Below are 22449 nucleotides of genomic sequence, written 5' to 3'. Positions count from 1 at the left end.
CATCCTATTCTCATGCCGCTGCAGGTGATGTCTATACTCCATACAGCAACAGAAGAGCTCTGACAGCTGACGCAGCTGTGGCGCATGTGCTTCGTGCATCCACAACAGCCAATCAGATCATGATCTTTTGTTTACGTTACCGTGGCAATGCCCCAGTGTTGCCATAGTGCTGGGCAACTGCTGCTTTCAGTCAGTTCCACCACATGCTACATTCAGGTATGTGTGTATACATGTGCATTCTGCTACTTCTGTGAGTTTCTTGCAGTGTGTGTAAGTGAAAAATATTACATGTAACATTTGTGCAGTTTGCTTTACCTTGTTAACGTTGAAAATTTGATTGTGTGGAGCCATATTCATGGTAATTTTTTTAAAAAATTTTACCACCACTTGATGGCAATAATTTTTATTTTATTGATTATATGATCCAGAGTTTGGCCATAGGCCATTTTCAAGCACAGTAACTTATTTATATCTCAAAAGATATCAGACTGGTATGAAATACAGTGAAATCTGAACTGCATAACAATAAAACAAAAATTATGCAGCCAAATGGCTGCAACGTCATTAAAGAAAATATTTATGTGTGTGTTCGTGTAAGGTGACAAACACTGGTAGTACATGTGAAAAAATACTCCATCAAGGGAGACAGACACTGGTCAGCAGAATGCTGCCCATACAGGAATGCTGCAATGAATGACACGGCATTGTTAGGTTCTGAAGGAGCGCAAGTGTTGCCGAAGGGCGTGACGGGAAGGTCTGTCACCCTGTTCTCCCTACCGCTGGCTCGCTGCCCATCCGTGTCGAATAGCAGCAAGAGTACTGCCAGCTATCAGAGCTCTTCTCTCAATGTAAGGAGTATAGTACAGAACAGGGCAAGTGTAAATCTATGATTGTGTGTAAAATTTGACAGTACACACTGCATATACTGGAAACAAGATATCAGTTTTCAGTAATGTGTAGGATTAACACTTGCTGGCAGATGTCTTGATGTAAGAGTTTTCATTCTTTATTTTGTGAAATAAAATTACATGCAAAAAACATTGAATGAAAGCAACAAGGAAATTTATTTCATTAAAACGTTTGTACATGCATTGTAATTTAAAACTTTCTTTATTATTTCTTTTATATCTTTTACGTTAATCTACTTGATTTTTTATAATATATAAAAAAAAAGTTACAAAGTGCTTTTAATTTTTTTATAAATTTATCCAGCCTTCTTCACAGTATATGGATCTTTTCATGCTTTAGATTTAAGTGTAGATTAGCCACATCATGCCATTTCTCTATACCTATGTTTCATCAACTTTAGCAATGGGCCCTGATTTAAACAATTTGTCTATTTTCATGTGAAATATGAATATATGGTGTCCATTCTGGAAGTTATCAAAATGAATGTTCTTTAAGATCAGTAGCTATGAAGGAAATTAATGTAACTTCAGCAGAATTCCTGGAAAACAAAAATAAAGTTTTTCACATTATTACAAAGATGGTATTTCAGAGTAGAATTCAGTCATTTGTTGAAAATTATTTGCAACAGACAACTGAATTCTGTACATAAATTTATACTATAACTGCGGAAAAATAACAGCTATGACTAAAATAATAAAGTTGGAACTGCATGAGACCTTCTAAATTCTAGAAAAAGAGTAAAGAAGAATGTGTAATAAAACTGCTCACTAATCACAAACACATTTTTCATTTTATTTGGACATAAAGAGGGGACAGCTGTTTTAACTTCTATATCCTTGACCTTAACTTACAACAATTTTAGGTTTGTGTGGCAACACTATTGTGTGCAGTATAGTGGATCATTAACTTATATGATAAATTAATGCATTATCAATTCTTAGGAAAAAGGCGTAATTTGGTAATTCAGTTTGTCAGACAGTAGACTAATCAAAAGGTCTTGAGTCAGTCTGTGCTTGACATTAAGGATTCACTTCCTGGAAAAAGTTTAATAGCATGTCTGCATAGTGGTTTGAATTATGTGACGAACTGGATTTTCATATGCTTTTGGAAGGGTTAGTTCTCATGTTAGAGCAAATGTACAGTAAATGTATGGCCCTTATAGGTCTGCAGGGAATATATGGTGGAACTGTATATGTGTGTGCGAAATATCTGAACAGACACATGAGTAGATCAGCACAAACATACATCATTACGTTGTTCTTCCGAAGACAGACAGTAAGAAGCAAAAGTAACATCTGTTATGATCAAGATAGTCTAATGAGGCCACCTCTGGCGCTACTGTTCACAACATATGTAAATGCTCTTGCAGATAACTGATGTATTTCTGTATTTGTTAGCCTGGTGGCATCATTAGCAACTTACTACAAAATGCAGCGACACATTCAGATGATCACTGATGCGAAGACTGTTAGCCTACCCTCAGTGCCAAAAAGTAATGTAATACACATAAATAGATGAAAGTATCTGTATTAATAACATTTCATTGCACAAAACGTGATAAGTCATGATACACAAGTATCTACAAGCTTGTATGCAAAGATTTCATGTGGGATGAAAACACAGATATAGCTACTGGAAAGGCAAATGCCAATCTGATTTATTGGAAGGATTATAAGGAAGAGTAATTCATGCACCTAAGACATTTCTTACAAAACCTTCTCATAATTGCATTATTAGAGAAATTCTGGACCACACAGAAGGGTACTGACGATTTCTCTCTCCGAGAACCAACAGTAAAAGAACAGAAAAGGGGTACAATGATACAGGTGCATTATGTTTCCCAATGTGGTACCCACAGGCAGGGAGTGCCACAGTTTCTCTGGAAAACTGCAAGTGGCTGAAACAGCTGAGTGGATGGCAGCCAATCTTACACAAATAAAAGAGAAAACACAAGGAATTCAATCATGAAGCTCAGAATCATTAACAATATACTAACAAAAGCTGAATAGCAAACCAAGAGAAATAACTGAGAATAAGCTTGTTACTGTGTGCAAATAGTAATGTCAGCAACCAAAAAGCTTTGGATACACCAACACAACTGGCTGATGAATGAGCCCGCACTTTTCTAGTGGTCTAAGCCACCCGAAAGTCTTGTTAACAGACCCGTGTGTGGCCATGACATCACATATCTCTGGAGAGCCAATGCTGGTACATCCATCTGTATATCAGTGTCCAAATGCGGTGAAAATACTAAATTATTCTCCACTTTAATGGGCTTGGAAGTGACAAGACCTATGTTATGGCTACTGGGGCAGTGGGGAGCATTGTTCCCTGGCAGTGACTCCAACAGCATCTCAATTTCCAAAGTTTCTATCCCTTTGGCATCTTATTCATTTTCTGTCTAGTTCAGTTGAGGCTGTAGTTGCTGCTGAGGCACTGAGACTGTCAGTGATTGTAGCATCGGAGGAAGTGACTCAAATTCCGTGAGTTGCCAGACCTATGCTGGTTCAGTCATCAACTGCTGCCACAGCTGGTAGCAATGGCATGGTGATACATGTTTGAAAGAGCTTGGTGTTGTCTTGCTGGAAAATGGAACCAATTACTCCACAGAACCATGGAGTGCCACTTTGGTAAGCAAACAAATCAGAGCTGACCAGGATGTCATTTCTTGCAAGTTCTAGTTTCTTCAGCTTCTCAATGAAATGTCCCAAGTCCATTATGTATGTATCAGTCTCTCAAACATGCAGCTGGAGTAAAGAGGCCAAGTGTTTTGCAAGTTTATACATTGGTGAACCAGAAGCACTAACAGTCATTCTTAATGGAACATTATTCTTACGGATCTTTGATAATCCATACAGCTGAGGTGTTAGTCTCAATGGAACATTATTCTTATGGCTCTTTGGTAATCCATACAGCTGACGTGGTAGGGCTTCTGTGTCCTGGAGGGTCCTCTTTATGTCTGCTGAGAGGCCTTGATTAACTGATTCTTATCTAGTACTAAGTGCAGATCCGCTACATCGGATCTGCACTTAGTTTTTGGTGCATATTGGATCTAATAGGTACTGGTTCTTCCGCTTGTAATCTTCAGTTTTCATTATGATGGTCACATTTTTCCTTATCCAAGAAGATCAAAGAGTGTCTTAGATCAGCAAAGGAGAAAAGAAACCCACTTGCAATGTCAGGAATATACTCCATACCATGTAAAGGTGGAAAACTCTATGTTAGAATGACTGATGATAAGTCAACACTAGAATCACTGAACATGAGTGGCATTGCTGGTTGGGCTGGGATGAAAAATCAGTCATGGTAGAGCACACTCTGTGGAAGACCAACCACATAGTAAAATTTGTGAACATGGAAGTTCTTGGAGTAGAAAAGAGTTGTCACACCTGCTTATTCAGGGAAGATGTAGAAATACACAAACATGACCACAGTTTCAACAAGCAAGAAGAAAGCCTCAAGTTAAACAGATGCTGAATTCCCATGTTGCAGCAAATGATCACTGCAGGTAGCAAGGGGAGAACCTCTGCAGTAATCACCACAGAAAAGCTCTTGGACACTGGTGTGCCATATACTGAGTGTCTCACCTAACTCTGCCACCTCAAATATCTCTGGAACAACAACAGATATTCAAAAATGGTTTCCACCAGCATGAATGTATGGCAGGGGCTTAGGAAACCAAATACTACGTGAAATTTTAAAACGTAAAGAAATACTATTTTTAACACAAACTTGTGTATTTTTACATGGACACCCACTATTATTTTGTATGCTATCAATAGCATGAAAAATTACAAACATAATGGTGTTGGTTGCATCGCAATACGTTAGTTACATCCTGAAAAATTCTGAAGCGAAGTTAATGCTTGAAATAAATGAAACGCACAGCTAGCGCACGTCCTGAGACTCAAGCTGCCACTATTCGTGATGTGATTGACGTAATATGTCAGTGGAGTGTTAATGTATGGTGTAGTATTATGCGTTTTCTTGTGGCTTGTTACATTTGTCATCATCTAGTCGATATGGAGGCATTCAGTAATGAAGAAAAACTAGATATTATTTTAATTTATGACTAATGTCACAGAAATGCAACTGCAGCTGTGACACTGTATGCTGAATGCTACTCAGACCAACAGTGTCCATTGTGTTGAACCATTGGCAACATCTGCAAGACACTCAGGTATACAGGAAGCTGGGTTCCCACAAAACGTTGACATGCAGTGCCAGTGACTGGATTTGCTGTTCTGGCTGGTGTAGTGCACAATCCTCAGGTGGGTGTATGAGAAATTGCTCGAGGTGTAGGAATAAGCCACAGTAGTGTGTGCAGAACCTTGCATCAGCATCAGTTTCGTCCATTCCATATCTCACTGCACCAAGGACTGTACAGGAATGACTTTGAATCCCACTTTGCATTCTGTCATTTTTCACTTCAGCATTTTCAAGGCACTCCAGTATTCCTAAGCAATACATTGTTTATGGATGAGGCTTCATTTACAAATCATGTTAATGTGAATCTGCGGAACATGCACTTCTGGTCCATGCAAAATCCCCACTGGATTCAGCAAGTTGCTCATCAATGACAGTGGAGTGTCAATTTTTGGTGTGGATCATTGCTAACTGTATTGTAGGTCCCTAGTTTTACCATGGAACATTGAATAGACAGTTATATGCATCATTTCTTCAACACACACTAGCACTCCTCATTGACGATCTAGGATTGGAAATTTGTCTATCATTGTGGTTCCAACAAGATGGATGTTCTGCACACAATGCAAAAGTTGCCAGAGACGCTCTAGATGCGACATATCCAATTAGGTGGATCATCCAAGGAGGTACTGTGTAGGCGGTCCCCCGACTTGACATCATTAGACTTCTTTCTCTGGGGTGCAGTAAGAGACAGAGTGTATCGAGAACCCCCAAAGACAGTAGAGGATATGCAACATTGTATTACTGAGGCATGTACTGGCAATATCTGTAGAAACTCTACAACCCGTGCAACACTCTCTCATTACCCGCCTGCAAACGTATATTGATACAAACAGAGGGCACTACTAATACATGTTGACGTGACACAGTTTCCTTGGTCAAGATGTGGGTTTATCTTCTAAGCTGGATGTAATACACAACAATACAGTTCCTGTGGGTGACAGGATGTAATACACAACAATACAGTTCCTGTGGGTGACAGGGCACTAGTAAATGTGTTTAGCAAAGTGAATTAAAGTGTAGCTCTAGTTGTCATTTTGCTAGAATAAAAATACATTTACAATATGAAAAATGTAACTTTGCATTGGGCATGTCACTTGCTTGTTTTTGTGGATTGTTCACACCTTCCCATTGTGTGAGCCCCTGGCACAGACAGCATGAGGTGCATGCTTGAGTCTCAGGATGTGCGCTATCTGTGCACTTCATTTATTTCAAGCGTCATCTTTGCTTTTCTCGGGATGTAATTGACGTATTATGGTGCAACCAATGCCAGTATTTTTGTGATTTTTCATGTGATTGATTGCATATGAAATAACAGGATGTGTCCATTTAAAAATCCACAATTTGTGTTGAAAATAGTATTTGTTTACGTTTTAAAATTCCGCACAGTATTTGGTTTCCTAAGCCCTTGCCGCTGAAAACCATTTTTGAATAACTATTGTTGCTCCAGAGATATTTGAGGTGGCAGAGTTAGGTGAGACCCCCTGTATATAAGCTGCAGCTGTGAGCTCGACTCCAGTCCACCATCAGCTAAGCATGGTGAAACTTTGGCAGTGCCAGCCACTTGTGCTGGCAAAACATCAGAAAAATCATCAAACATATGTCAACCAAAGACCCAGAGACAGAAGGGATATTCCATGTAATGTAGGTCACACTTACAATACTTAAAAGTTTAAAATTTGGTACCTTCTATATATTTTTTGAAAAGCCTGGAGTTTTTGGTGTATGGCAACAATGGTTTGTGGCCCATTATTGCTTTCCCTCCATTATTTGTAGCCATTTTTATAATGCCATATGTTTTTCATATGATGAGAGTGTGAATTATTGGAGATTTTGGATCTTCATTTCGACTAACTGGCAGGTAAGAATTAGTGTATCATTATTTATATTACCATTACATACCCTAATGTATTGCATAAAGAGTATAAAACTGAAGTAGGTAAATTATAAGTTAGGATAAATAATATAGTACAACAGCACGAAGTTTCAAGTAACATGAGTCACTTTCATCTAATTAAGTTTTTATACCAAGAAAGATATTAGAAATAATTTTATCTTGATCAGTAATTTACTTCTTAGTGTGAATGTGTAACTAAAATCACTACTAAAATTTTCCCAATTTCGACTAATATTGTAAAAACAGAAAACTAAATGTGTAACGTGAGTCATGTAATCTGAGCTACAGTTGTACTATTGTAAGGTTAGAAGAAGAGGATGCCTTTAGCAGCAGCAGAAAGACAGAGTAGGAGGAGGGAAAAGTCAAAGAGTGAAGAAAAATATGAAGAAATTAAGAGGAAGCACCTGGAAGAATCTAGAAAAAGCTAGCAGAAGCAGAAACAAAAGGTTCTACAGCAGAATCAACATAGGCAATGGCTGTTATTAGAAGAAAGAAGAGCTAAAACTAAGGCAAGAGTTAGAAAACATAGGCAACATAAGTTACAAAATCAGCAGCATAGCAAAACAGGTTTGTCATCGTGTAAGTCACATGGTGCACTGGATAAAGCCATGGCTCAAGTAGTGCAATTGCATACATTAGCAAGGCACTGTCAACTATACCCGAAAATGTTAAGGTAGTTTCAATCTGGTCAGATGGACCTGCCTCACAACTTAAAAGCAAATATGTTACTGCTGCTGTGCCTCAGTTTCAGTCATTTCATAATGTGGAAATCTATTGGAACTTATTTGCTACATCCTATGGTAAAGGAGCCATAGGTGGAATTGGTGCAGTTGCAGAATGGCTATTGTGGAATGCAGTAAAAAAAGGCGAAAATTCATAGTAGGTGATGCACCAACTTTCGCTCAGGTAGCTGCATGTACCCCAACTATGCATCTTTTTCATGTGTCTGTTGAAATTCAAGGAATCAATGTGAAATGTAATCTGGCTCAAATTTTCAGCACCATCAGTACCAAACATGAAAAGCATTCACTGCTTCACTACAAGAAAGGATTACTACAAACATATCTGCTGTTTCCAAAGAATTTCACTGCTGCAAACCAACATACTGAAGAAACTATAGAAAGTGTGAGAATTGGAGACTAGAATATGATAGTAAATTCACTGCTGGAGAAGTATGTGCAGCTTTTGGAAATTCTTACCTAACCAGTGCAATGGAGCATGCTGGTCATGATTGGCAATGGCCTGTAAAATTGATAAAATTACAAAGAAAATTAATCTACTTGATGTTGTCAATGCAGGAGGATATTTTCAGTTCTCTGACTTTTAATTGAATTTACAGTTCATTTTCCCAGATGTCATGCTCCTATAATTTTTCATGGTGTTTGAAAAGTAGAATGTTAATGTTAAGTTTCTCTTATTTGGCACATAACGTCATATTTTCATTTCTGTGCTTGCTGGAAAAGATTTTTTCTAACAAGCAGCAGCAAGTAATAAGAGTCACGGAACACTGAGTCATGTGCCTTTTTCAGTGTATTACACTATTTCACAAGGTATAAATATTTTTAGAAATCTATAAGTCTGTCATTTGAAAGCCAGCCTAATATGCATTTTCTGTGATAAAAACCAGATCCATACTCTGAATAGTTTGAGAACACTTTTGACCTAAAATTCACATTAGGAATAGGATGTCCCAAATTTGTAACGTGAGTCACAACATAAATTACATTCTTGTTCTTTAATTTTACTGCTCTTCCCAGCTTAAATAACACTACAAGAACTTTGCCTGAATAACACAATTTTTAACACTGATTTTAAAAAAATGCATTTATAAACTGATAAAAAGTCAACATGATAAAACATTGATTTCAAAATGTAACAAAAGTCACCATGGAATCTCTCAGAAGCCAATAGGCAATTTTGTAAAACAAATCTGCCACTGCCGTGCAGGGGATCCTAAATCCTGCTAGGTTTCCTGATTAATCAGACAAATTACTGCCCTGGCATCCATGTGGAATTAAATATAAACACCACTGATGCACAACTCAATCAGGAATTTATTAGGCACATGCGCGGGTTCTGCCAGGTCTGGAGTTAAAATGAACGTTGATGCTTCGTCATGTTCTGCTGCCCACAGTTATTGGTGAACACTGGTGCATCAGCACACAGTACTGTTTTCCTGCCCTGTCACTTTGTTTGTGAAAGGAATAATATGTATCGAAAAGATGCAGCCACTGGAGACACTTGTGGCATATCCAACAGTCTGGACAATGGCTTAAGTAAGCATCATAGGGGGTGAATCCAAAGAGGGGGAACACTCCGTGGTCTACATTGAGATGCCTGACTAGGTAGCATTTTCTTACTACGTCCATTGATATCTGCTTGGAAGCAAGAAACATTTCCTTGCACAGGATGCACATCTTGAGTAGCAGCTCAGGAAATATCAGCATGTGGCAGAGAGTTGAACTATGTGCCAGCTATTGGAAAGTGCATTTTGAGCTGCTTCTGACACCTCAAACAAGTTGGCAATAATTGTGATCGTGCTTAAGGTGAGGTCTTGTGCTTAAGTGACAACTACACCTCCAATTTAAGAATCTGCATATGAGACGCTGCAATTTGTACACTAAAATTTCAATTTATGGGTTAGGCCATGCACATCTACTCTCCAGGATGCATAAGACTGATCATTGACCTGGGCGAAGGTTGCCCGACAGATGTTCGACCTGCAGACTGCTCAAGTTTCAGATCTGCTCCACAATGTTTGATCATCTCCTGCATCTGCTCCTTCTGTAGTTGTCTCCACTATATCTGTTCCTTCTGCATTATTTTACACTGCCAAAACTCAGAAATTATTGGTACTTTGTGATGAGATATTTAGCCCATGAGAGACAGCCTCATTGTCACTTCTATAATTCACTACTTCGATGGGGGGAGTGCCACAAGGCAGTTTCTCTAATAAATGGCTAGTGGCTGAAGGACCAAGCAGATAATGTTAATCATACACATGTTTGAAAGGACAAACATAGAGGTAGTCAAATGTGAAGCCCAGAATCACCAACAGTGTTTGAACAAAATCTGAATAGCAAACAAAGAGAAAAAAGTGAGAACAAGCATGGCACTGATCGCTGACAGTAATGTCACTAACCAGAAAGATTTGGAAACATCATCACAACTGTCTAAGGAAAGCACATGCCACATCATTGGTTACACAGTTAGACAGTCTTGCTAACAGATGCAGCTGTGAAACTGCGCAACTCTGGATGGACATTGCAGTTGCTTTCATCACAATATTGGTGCCCAAATCTGCAACGATGCTAAACTGTGTGCCATCCTCTGCACAATGTATGCAGAGTTGCTTGAATAATAGGCACTTGTTTTTACAACGGCAATGTTCTCTCTCACAGGTCTGAATGGGGAGATGACTGGACACCTGAAGCTATCAGTTTTTCAGAACAGTTTTCACCATTAATCACAACTATAGCATTTGGACATCTCAAAAAACTTTTCACAGTCTAATGGTAAATATTTGTTTACCAGGGAGTACTGTGTACTGGAATAGAATACTTAGACAGTAATATTGCATGTTTGAGGGGGCAGGAGGATTGGTGTCAATGTCACTGAAGATTTACGTATAACTAATTACTTCCCTGTAATTAATGATCACAAGGCAGGCAAAAATAGAATCATGATGTGTTTGGAGCTTGTACTCAAATTATGTGTGTTGATCACCACTGTGTGCAGAAAACTTATTTGTTTTACTTGTCACAAACAGTTTGTGATTCAAATAAAGCATGCTCTCTCTCTCTCTCTCCCTCTCTTTCTTTCTCTCTCTCTCTCTCTCTCTCTCTCTCTCTCTCTCTCTCTCTCTCTGCGCCAAATCCATAGTATCAGTTGAGCACACAACCACTGTGTCTTCAGTTGATACAATGTAGTGGCACAGTGCACCTGTTTTAAAGACTTTCTTATTGATGTGTGCTTGATAATATTACAATTGCAGAACCCATTTGAAGCTTAGAGAAAAAAAAAGTTATTCTAGCTATATAGCTTTTGGTCATTCTAAGTCAAGTGGAGCAGCCTGACGTGATTGCTGCCTGGCCATTCAAAATCCAGTGAAAGGTTTTGAGCAGGTTCAACAAAGTATTGGATAAACATGTACAAAGTTTAGATAGGGGTCCCAAATTTGCACTGCTATGTGCACGCCCAAGTACCAGCTTTGGATAACTATTATGAAAGCCCCCATTTCCTCATACTTGTGTCTGATAAGAAAATATTACTGATTTGATTTTCAAATAAGTTTGGTGATAGCTGTAATTCTGCAAAGGTGGAAGAAAATTCATTGCGTAACTTAGAGAGCACATCTGTGATCAGCCATAAATTGTAATTTTCAGGATGGATTCAGCCAAGAATTGGTATTATGATACACAGCCATGTTGTCTTCTTGAGGTCTTTGTACAATAGCCTTTGTCCTTATCTATTCAAACCTATTCTCCTGTAAATTTTACAGAAAATTTTCAGTTGCCAAATTTTGGATAGATTTGGAGGACCCATTTGTCAGGGTATGTTCTTTATCTTTTCTATCTTGCTGTGCCTAGAAAGAGCTTCAGAAGGTATATAGTTCAACTTTTGGGCCATGGCCAGTTATGGCTGAAAACATGTTTCTAAGTTATTACCTTTCACACATGGTCAATATGCTGAAATGTGACATTAGTTAGCAAACAGAAAGTAAAAATCAGTGAATGCTGTTTCTGTGTCCATAAAAATAAAAATTTAGTTATGTAAAAATCAACTTCAAGCATTAATCAGCAATAAACCAACTACAAAGTTAGAATGTCAAACTGTACAACAGGAATAATTCTTTTCCACTTCAGACTGAATAAACTGCTGATACTGTTTCCAAATTCTAAGTAAATATCTTGACTTCCTGATGTTATTGATAATGCTTTTATGATTTTAAATTTTCATTGTTCAGGAATCCAGCAAGTATCTTTACTAGACGGCCAGCTGAAGCAATGGGCAGGACCATGAAGTGTAACGTATGAATTGGTGAAGTGATGTATTGCACGGGATCAGCTGAACTGATGAATGGTGATGCCCACCATAAAAGTTTTATTTAAGTAATAAATGTAGTATAATATAGTGGTGGGAAGTTTGTTTTCTTTATGTGTATGTATTCCGGAGTTAAGAGATGCATCGTATTTGCAAGCTGGATGACGACAGCAATGTTGCTACGTTTTGCAGTTACTATGCTTTGGACAGTTTATTCCATGTTGTTGGGTCCTGCCTTACAGATATGGTGCATGCTATGGAAGAAGAATGGCCATGACAATTGCAGCAAAGTCACAGGAACAAGAGCAAAACATATCTATCAAATTCAATTTGATCCTGGTATCTGGAACTGTCAGTTTATTGACATTGTCCTTACTGATGTATTTGTGGCATTCCAAGTAACAAACATTTCTTATGGATTGTCATTGTAAAAGGAGAATGCAATATACATCACATTATTTATGAGAAGTGTCATATTTATTTAAAGAATTTGAACAGTGGATTGTATTCTTGACTTCCAGCAATAAGTGCAGCAGTTTGAGACACAAAGTCCAACCTAGAGGTATTGGCAAATGTGAAGAAATGACCTGGCAAGCAAGTCAATAATAGGGAATTGTAGATCCTGAGCAAATGTTACATCATCACTCAATAACATCGGAGCACCACAACCATGTGCATGCATATTGCTAACCGAGTGATGTTTTTGTTGTCATGAAACTTCACACACTTCTCACCCACCAAGAATTGTTGTACAAACAAGCTATGTATTGCCCACATTCTAATGTTGTAGTTGAAACAGCTGGAATTTTTTCATCTGCTTGAAATGCTTTAACTGTGAATCCTACAGCATTATTGGAAACTCTGCTTACTGTTTTTGATTAGGCCAATGGGCTTGCACTGGCGATTTTCTCTTGTCCCAGAAATTGTGTGACCTTTAGCAAACCTTCTTTTCTGATCAAACAAAATTTGTTCAGTTTCTTCATGCGTAACATAAAAAAGATGATGCCTGAAATATTTGTAGAACTTATTAAGAGGCATGAATATTGAGATATCCAAAGGTCTCTGTGAGCTAACATGAGCTGCCTTTCTAACTTCTCCTCCAGTTCCATCACAAGGAGATTTTCTACAACTGATTACAAAGAAATTTCAGTCAGCAGAGGTACCAAAGTCCTTTTCATGCAGGCGTAAATTGATAAAATTTTTGTATTGGGCAGCATATCCATCACTAAAGTAGTGAACGCACTTGATGTCTCCTATTGTTATTCTCAAATATTTAATCAGACTCATTATGAATGCATGAACTGCAGTGGCATCGTGATGAAGGCACTAATAATACAGCAACTGATATTCTGTAGTGCCTTACCACCAAAGTAAATCACAAAGGGTTCCAAATCAGATTTTCCAGGACACTGTTCATGGTATTCCACCATGCCGTCTTTTGATTCCAAACAGGACACAGTATTCTAGATTAGTTTCTTGTAGTCCTCTTTCTTGATAGGTGTTGAAGCTAACATCAGTTTGGCATTTCAATGTATCACGCATAAATAAACTGAGTATGTACCAGCAGGATCAACTGCAATACACCACTTTGGCCTGAGTTCACAAAATTTTGGGAACCCCAATTCACTGCCATATGCTTACAGTAGACTATGAACATTTCTTTCATGTTACAAAGTAGGACACATTTCTGCTTATGACCTTTTTCACTGTCCACTCTTACTGCTATGTAATTGTTTTTGCCTGGGTACAGCTGAGAAAATTCATCATCTTTGAAGAAACTGAGGACTTTATCTTTGAGGCATTTTTGAGTATGCATAGCAATGTAAGGGATCAAACTTTCCTGAGAAGAGGGTAACTAATGTATGAATTATGGAGGAGACAGGTAGATCCTAAAGGTACTGTCCAGGAGCTATGGAACAAATATGCAACAATAGTTATTTGCTGGTTGTTCAACAGATTACTGAGCCCAGTGAGATAAATCTGACTGTTGTCTTAATTCATGACACATTTAAAGAAATATTAGATCTGTTGGAATGTGAGGATACTCTCAGTCAAATATGAAGATTTCAGGCCCACTTGGATCACTATGTCGACAGAATGAGTGACCTAGTGGATGTGGACAAGAATCAGGAACAATTTTTAGAAACCTATAGCGACACTATTAATGAATGGTTTCACACCCATAATAGAAAAATGAGTAATTTCGGTAGTGAAGTTAATTCGAGTGTTCATAATAGAGAGGCTGGGTAAACAATCATTGATACTCTGTTCACAAAGTTGCAGAACCACAGGATTTTTTGAAACAGTGTTGTCATTCATCATTGAATTCAGTGGGTCATATAGCTGAATTTTTGTATTTTATGATAGGTTTCAGAATAGAGCTCAGACCATGGAACTGGGTGATTTAAATGCTTTAAGATCAGTTGAGGTATCATCAGTCTGGCTGTGAATATTAATAAACTGTGTACAGCAAGTCAGAAGGAAAGTGATGGCATTGAAACCTCCGTACACCAAGGAGCAAGTAGTAAGCCATATTTTACAGTGGCTAAGCCATGAGAATAGTCAGAGAGTAGTATTTTGTCAGGTCTGCAAGATGTTGGCTCAATTAGACTAGGTAGTTCTGGAGAGCCAGGCTGTGGAATTTGTGGATATGCACAGGGATAGCCAATCTGTAAGAGCAAGAGATTGGGAGAGTAGAGATTTAGATGGGAGACAGGAGGTGGAGGAAGTACAGGGAGGAAGAGGAGGAGGAGGAGGAGGAGGAGGAGGAAGGCATTAGAGAAGGACACCTGGGGAACACTTCATCAAAAGTAGTTTGTCAGGATTGTGGCAAACCCAGACGTGTATGAAGGGAATTTAGGGAGAAGAGTAGAGAGCAAGAATTATGACAGCTGCAACAAAGACAGGGCAGATTCAGAGCCAGTTTAAGGCATAAGCGAGACAAGATGCCATTTGGGGCACCAAGCTGAGTGGGGTGTCAGAGGCACCACAGCTATAAGATTTCCATACAGCACATATCACAATTTGTAGGAACCATTTAGGGCGACAAGCCAAGAGGGGTGCCAGAGACAACCAAGTGCAAGATTTGTATACAATGTGTATCACAATTAGTAGAGAAAACTGACATGGATGAAAGTGTTTGAGAGAAGAAGGGGTTGGGGCTGGGAGGTGACACAACAAGTGGATTTTTCCTGTTTATTATGTTTCCCTTCTCCCATAAATAAACAATTATTTCTAATTATTATCTTATTTTCAATATATTTAACTATTGGCGAGTAACACCTGCATGAAAATCTGAAGTTCTTCTTTAGACTGGATTTCAATGGATTTTATTATTCAGATTATTATTTTTGCTGGTCTGATTCAATTGGTATAATTAGTTGTCATTACAACTCTCATAATTAAAACTTATAACTGACTGCAATATACTTTGCTACATGTAAAACTTCATGAGCTAATCAACATAGTTTGGAAAAGTGATCTACACCAATCATAAGTTAAGCATTCCCACTTTTCAGTAGTGGATTTTAAATTACCTAAAGCTAATTATCTTCAACAGTAACTGAACTTTGAAGTTCATGAGCAGCCCCTTTTTCATTGCATATTTTCATGAGAAGCACTGTTAAATTCTGCACTTTGACCACATACTTTTGTTACCTTAACTTATCTATACAAAATGATATACAGCACTGATTACCTCATTAATTAATAATTTCATGTAATTTGCTATAATTTGCAATCACACTTATACATATAAAGAATGGGACTCAAATTGTATAAAGACAGTAGTTTGCTGTAAGTTTATAGATTTCTGACTAGTAACATTTTATAAAAGCATAAATCACCTTAGTTCTAATAGTTCATCAAAAATAGTAAATTCCAACCTAGTCAAATTTTAAAGCATTATGTACTTTACAAAGTAACAGTCTGTTCTTACACCCATGCATAAGCTGTTGGACATCACCAAAAACTGACAGTTCATGATTTGAGAGCTAACAAGTAACATCTATGTCAGATGTGCTATCGTTGTTGACTCACGTCACAATTATGTACACTCTATATGCAAAAATTAAATGCACCAGCAAATGCCAGTGTTTAATTGAACGCTAATGTTTAATTGGTTTCAAGAAGATTCTGTAACCTAAATTAATTAATAGTGTAATTGAACTGTGTTGTGAACAAGTACTGTGGAAGGTAATTCTCATATGAGTGATTTATTATTAAAATTAATAAATCATGTAATGGACTCACTTAAATTAACTACTGAAGAGTAAATAACCTTCAGTGGGCTAATTAATTGTGAACCATCACAATTTCATGTAAAGGTGAACTTTTTTTGTGTCACAATACAGCAATCAACTTTGCCAGTGTAGCTGTGGGTGCTGGCCTGAATACCTCCACTAATAATGTTTCATAGAGAAAAATCTGATCACTATAGTTAATAAGTGAAATTTGAAAGAAATAAAATGTGTTTGTTAATGTTGTATGGTTTGTGAGGAACTTTCTGAAGCCGTGGGAATCCCCCCAACATCAGTATTCTATATTCTGACAAATTACTTCAAGTAGAGAAGAATTTCTGCAGGATAAGTTCCATGCTGGTTGACTGCTGAAGAGAAGCAGAAATGCCTGGATATAGCAATCTTGCTCAAACAACGATTTGACCATGAAGGTCAAGGATTCTTGTGTTGAATTGTCACTATAGATGAAACATGAGTTAGAGACTTTAACCAGTGTTGAAATCACAGTCCAATGAGTGGAGGGCTTAATTCTCCATGTCCAAAAAAATTTCAACACGCTCAAGCAAATGATGATTTTTGGTTACTATCACCAAGGAATCATCATAACAAATAGAGTCCCCTGTGGAACAAGTCTGACAGCAGCGTGTTATTGTAACTTCATACAAAATGTGCACAGAAAATGCACAAAACCCAACCTCAGTTGCTCAAGGCTGAGCCCTCATTCTCCATGACAATGCTTACCCACATATCGGCAATGTTGCAGACTAAAAACTGCTTGAATATGGATTGGAAGTGTCATCACATCTTCCCCAAAACCTGAATACAAGTCCACCAGACTTCAATGTTCCCACAGTTGAAAAAACGTATGCACCGACTTAATTATCTTTCACTGGAAGCACTTTCTATCACCATTACCTGAGCTATTCAACAGGTGAACAGAAGTGGCATTGTGGATGAAATAATAAAGCTTCTGAGATTTTGAGATTCAGTCATAGAGAAACAGGGAGATCATTTTGAAGGACTGTGAAGAGATAATTAAAAAACAAATAAACAGAAAATAAAAAATAAACCTGTAAGTAAACAAGAAATTAGTGTGCATTGTCTATGGAACATCTCTCATAATATTGTCAGATCTTGCTGATTCTCTTTGCAATGCTGAAAGTGCTGTCTTGCATCCACGTGAAATTAAATACATCCAAAGAGAAAATGGCAGAAAGAAGCAAGATACTTCTTGGTACATATGGGTTTATATTTTAATTTATTTGTAAGAAAAATGTTTTACAATGACATTTTGTACATATATCTATTAGACTATTGGGTAGGTAAATTTGAAAAATGAGAAACTGCAGGTCAGTGGCTTAATTCACTCTCTTTTTTTGGGTAAATGACCAGTTGTGGAACTCTTAAAGTTACCTTTTACTCTTTTCACACGGAACCTTTGGTTTATGATGATTTTGGGATGAGGATGACCTCAGATGATTAAGTGATTCTATTTTTTACACAAGATAATGGAACTTTTAAGTGTTCTGAAAACACTGTGTATGTAATAAAGGATTGTGGATGATGCAACTGTCCAGTGGTTTCTTCACTTTTTAAAATGGACTTCTACAGTTGCGGCAGCCCCATAAGAAGAGCTCTTTGTGAGTAGGTAAACATATTTCACATGGACAGTTGTCTTATGTATTTCACTGGATAGTGTGTCTGAATTATGTAGACAACATACTGTACATTGGTTGTCAATTGATTGTTGTCCCATGGCACTACAGTCATCCCAGTGGGGAAAAAAAACTACAGCACCCATCACACCAAATCCCAAAACTAAAAATTCTACAGCAAGTCAGGCATCTTCCACTTACAGTGAAAATAATACTTTAATAAGAATAAGTCAAACAAGAAAATTCATTTACAAACATTTAGCCTATACACAACTGTATATAGACAAACTGTTAGTGCATGTATGAGATTCTCTACATCTACTGTGGGGAAGAAAAAATAAAAGTTTTACAATAACCTGACTTTACTGTCTGTTCGTGGTTTTTGTGATAATAAGTGAAGAAAATGAAATATTTAATAATAAGATTAAAAAAATATATTCCTACATGTACTCACATTTACTGAGCAATCTGTACCAAACTAACTGTTATTATAATCTAAATAACTTTTTTACCGGAGCACGAAACTTGTTCGTCTCGCTCAGTGCAGGGTTACCAAGCTATGCCACAGTACTTGGCTTTGTTGTCCTTGGAATGACATCTGTTACCATTACTTCACACCTGATTACTGTAAACATTTCCACAGCTGCACCTATTTTTTAAGGTCAGCTGCACCTGTTACTTATACAATAGCTAAAATATCAAATTTAATGGCACTTCAAAACTTTACTATCTTTTCATTGCCCGTGTTACCAACAAATGTATGGTACTGCACACCATTAACTAAAATAGGCATGATCAAATGACAAAAGCATTTACAAAGGTGCTCTGATAACGTTTGATAATGGGAGGGCAAGGCTCGGCAAATTATATTTGCGTTGCAAAAGGCTTAAGTTTTCCCAATATGTTGAAGCACTTGATACAGTATCGACATTGCTCGAGTGATTATGTGACGCTGACTCACATGACACTAGTGCAAGAGATATGCAAGAACCTATGACTGGCCACTGCAACAGCCTATTGCTTGGATTAAAATTTGATGATTTTGTGAAACACAGAAGGAAATAGCATTAAACTCTGTCATCATACAAACTTGTATTGTATTTGAACAGGTTTGCAATAAACATTGTCAAACATGTTTGGACAAGGTATACAAACATTAATGCTGATTTTTAAGTAAATGTTACATTCAAAAACAGAAATGTTGTCCTTCAAAAAACATTAATTGATTCAGAAACCAGACCAGTATTTGATTTGGTTATGGGAGACTGTAATGATTTACTAAGTAGGTTACAAATTAGATATTTGGTCACTGTTTGCGTATTAGAATACAGGGTAAAAGTGTTACCAGCTTTTAATCACCCTTAGAAGATGATTGTGACATTCAGTTGGAACAAGAAGAAAAATTAATTGAAAATGAAATATCTAACAAAGGAATTCAATCATATTAAACTGCCTGTAATTGTTATCGCTAGAATAAATTACAGTGGCACAACCCGTAATGGGGATAGTAACAACAGATGTCACTATAGATTGTGGGATGAGCAGAAGTTTTGGAATGGGACAGAATTGTAATTGCAATCTTTCTTTCATATATTATTTGGTGTTGTTACACATGACCTGCTCTCTAGAAGATATTGCAGTCTTTTTCACAGTTGCTCAAGCAGAGCACTACAGAAGGATTGGAAGGGGAACAGTGACACCAGCTCAGCTGTGAGCTTTGATGATTGTCGTGAGGTGACTGATGAGGGAGCAGCAAATTTCCTCATGTTGCCAACCATGAGAATCTATACAACCAGCTTTGGCTTTTTATGAACATCTACCACATTTAAACTGCAGTTTGGCAGAATCTACTTGTAGTCTGAATTAAACTGACTTTAAAATTGGACAAATGCTCAACAACAGTATCCATTTCTGCAGAGTATGGTGAAAGTCTAGATAGGGGCCACTGGTGTACTTACGCGCTTCTTGCTACAATGTTGTTGTTGCTCACCGTGACATATGATGGGAATGAAAGAGAGTGTGTCAGCTGGTTCTACACAGCCAATGAGAGAGCAGCAGGCTGTTGATATGTTTGGATGGAAGAGACATTGTAATATTCTCATGTCAGTATAGAAGTGAAATCTGATATGTATTCATAAAAGAAACAGCTGTACTCTCAGGTCCCACTGTAACGACAACCACAGAAATAGCAACATATTTGGAAGAAGCAGCCAAATATTTGTGAGAACGAAAATATAAATTTCACAGCTGTGCTATTAGGCTCATGACGATGGTGATGATGATGATGGTACCATGGACTACAGGGTTAGTAAGCAAAAAAGAGTAGAAAACAAAACAGCCTGAAAATTAATGTAAACCAATCTTTTTTGTTTATTTTATTTCTCGTAGTATTTTCAAAATATAGGCAATACATGGCACAAGTTTAGAATAGGTATATGTTAACTTTTTGGCAGATACTTTACGTCAGTAAAACAGTTTGTAATTTTGATTAGTCAGAATAAGTAAAAAATAAATTTTCTCCACGGGCCTCTTAAGAAGGGGATGGGAGGGGAGGAGAAAGAGGGGGGGGGGGGTGAGGAGAGGGGTCACCTCATATTCAAGACCAGATTACACTTCAGTAAATGTGGAGAACATTGTGAGGCAAAGAACAATCCTCTTATACTCACTGCTACTAGATAACATAAATGCCTAAAAAAGTTTCACATTTCGTTCTTCAGAACACTTCACTCACCTCTCTTTTTCCGCCTTGAATCTATTGCAGTGCAATTTGCTTGTGTAACTTCACGTTGAGGCAGCCATGGTCTGTCCCACACCTGTATATCACAGATATACTGGTTCTGAAATAACACCACACCATCAGATGAAAATCTGTGGATTTAGTTTTAACACATGTATACACAAAGAATTAAGTTGTATGAAAAGGAGAAGTCAACTGAGAAAATTTTACAACTACAAGGAGACAGAATGTCTGGCAAATGATTACTTTCAGGAGGTGAATCTGAAAGTAGTGCTGATTAACACAATTAAAAGTAGAAAAAAACTACACGAAATTTTTGGAATTATCAGTTCACTCCACAACCAACAAAGATGTTAACACTTTTGAGATACTACAAAGACAGAAGTCACTAATTTTCAAAATAATTATGACAATTTGTGTTATTGCCAGCCGCGGTGGCCGAGAGGTTCTACGCGCTGCAGTCGGGATCAGCGTGACTGCTATGGTTGCAGGTTCGAATCCTGCCTCGGGCATGGATGTGTGTGATGTCCTTAGGTTAGTTAGGTTTAAGTAGTTCTAAGTTCTAGGGGACTGATGACCTCAGATATTAAATCCAATTGTGCTCAGAGCCATTTTTGAACAATTTGTGCTATTATGAACCCAAAACACAACAACAAATCTTCAAAAGATGCCTTTTGTGTAAAGACAGCATTATTGTTAACACTATTAAAAAGCTCTATTCAAATATATATTGAAGTGTGGACATGGTTGTCACTGCTTACAGTCATAAACATGCAGTGAACCGGTTCTATTGCCGCATCCAAGCACTATGCTCTAGGGAGAGGCTTGATGACAGGAAATGTTGAGAGTCGTTTTTGTCGGTGACACACATTTATTTTTCCGTACCCTACAAGATAGTATATACAATGTTTATCATTAATGTCCATACATACAGATTCATTGCACTGGCAATGTGGTTCAATCACCGATCCTGGAGGGTATACACCCTGGTGATGAGCCATGGCACGACCATGTAGACCATGCAAGACAAAGACTGCATCTCCGAAAGTTCAGATTTTGGTGTGACCTGTGGATCATCATGACTTTCATGGGTGGGAGAAAAAGTTCTGCAAAATGAATGGATGCATTTTGTGAAATGTGCAAATGTGCAAGATTTCACATACATGTTTGTGGGGAATCACATTAACTCGTCCCTCGTGGTTTATGGTGAGAAAGATCAGAGATGGTGAGAAAGGTCAGAGATGTGTGTTGCATCGCTTTGACCAGCTAACACTGCCTGCCTGCTTTGTCCCACCTAGGCATGTGAATGATGCACCATTGCCAAAATTTGGTGTAACAGGAAAGCTGCATGCTTGGGCTGTGCGAATGCCTGGCACCATTTGGTTGTGTCAGCTGTGCTGCAGCTCTGCTCTCCTCCCAGAGGTCAGAGCTCCATAGCCACAAAAAAATATGGCGATCAATCTGTGGCACTCATTTGTTTAATTTCGCACACTGCATGGTGACTGCGGTCGGTCGCTCAGCAGTTAAAGGGTGATGGCCATAACGTCAGCACGCCAGACTGGTGTTGTTGGGTGTGTCCTCGCACGGTCAGCTAGTGATGCTGGCAGCATGCACTGGCTAGGAACCTTCCGTAGCAAAGTGCAGTGTACGCACGTGGCTGCAAGTCAGCTGGGAAGATGTCTCAAAGGCCAGTGCACTGATATCTTAATAATGATCCAGAGTGTTCACTAATGCTACAGTTAATGCACTTCAGTAGAACAAATT

The 22449-nt window shown here is 38.0% G+C and overlaps 1 protein-coding gene across 1 annotated transcript in view; it reads right to left on the bottom strand.

Moving 5' to 3' along the window:
- Positions 1-1045: 1045 nt before the first annotated feature.
- The window catches only part of LOC124794647 (cystatin-like), a 107365-nt gene continuing 85961 nt past the window's right edge, over positions 1046-22449 (bottom strand). The window contains exons 4-5 of the mRNA XM_047258164.1: positions 20680-20785; positions 1046-1447 (exon numbers count right to left, since the gene is read on the bottom strand). Of these exons, the coding sequence (XP_047114120.1) occupies positions 1425-1447; positions 20680-20785 (129 nt within the window). The 3' untranslated portion in view covers positions 1046-1424. The remainder of the gene's footprint in view (positions 1448-20679; positions 20786-22449) is intronic.

Source organism: Schistocerca piceifrons, chromosome 4, assembly GCF_021461385.2.
Source record: "Schistocerca piceifrons isolate TAMUIC-IGC-003096 chromosome 4, iqSchPice1.1, whole genome shotgun sequence".
Taxonomy (NCBI): Eukaryota; Metazoa; Arthropoda; class Insecta; order Orthoptera; family Acrididae; genus Schistocerca; species Schistocerca piceifrons.
This window is presented reverse-complemented; position numbering and strand designations above follow the sequence as displayed.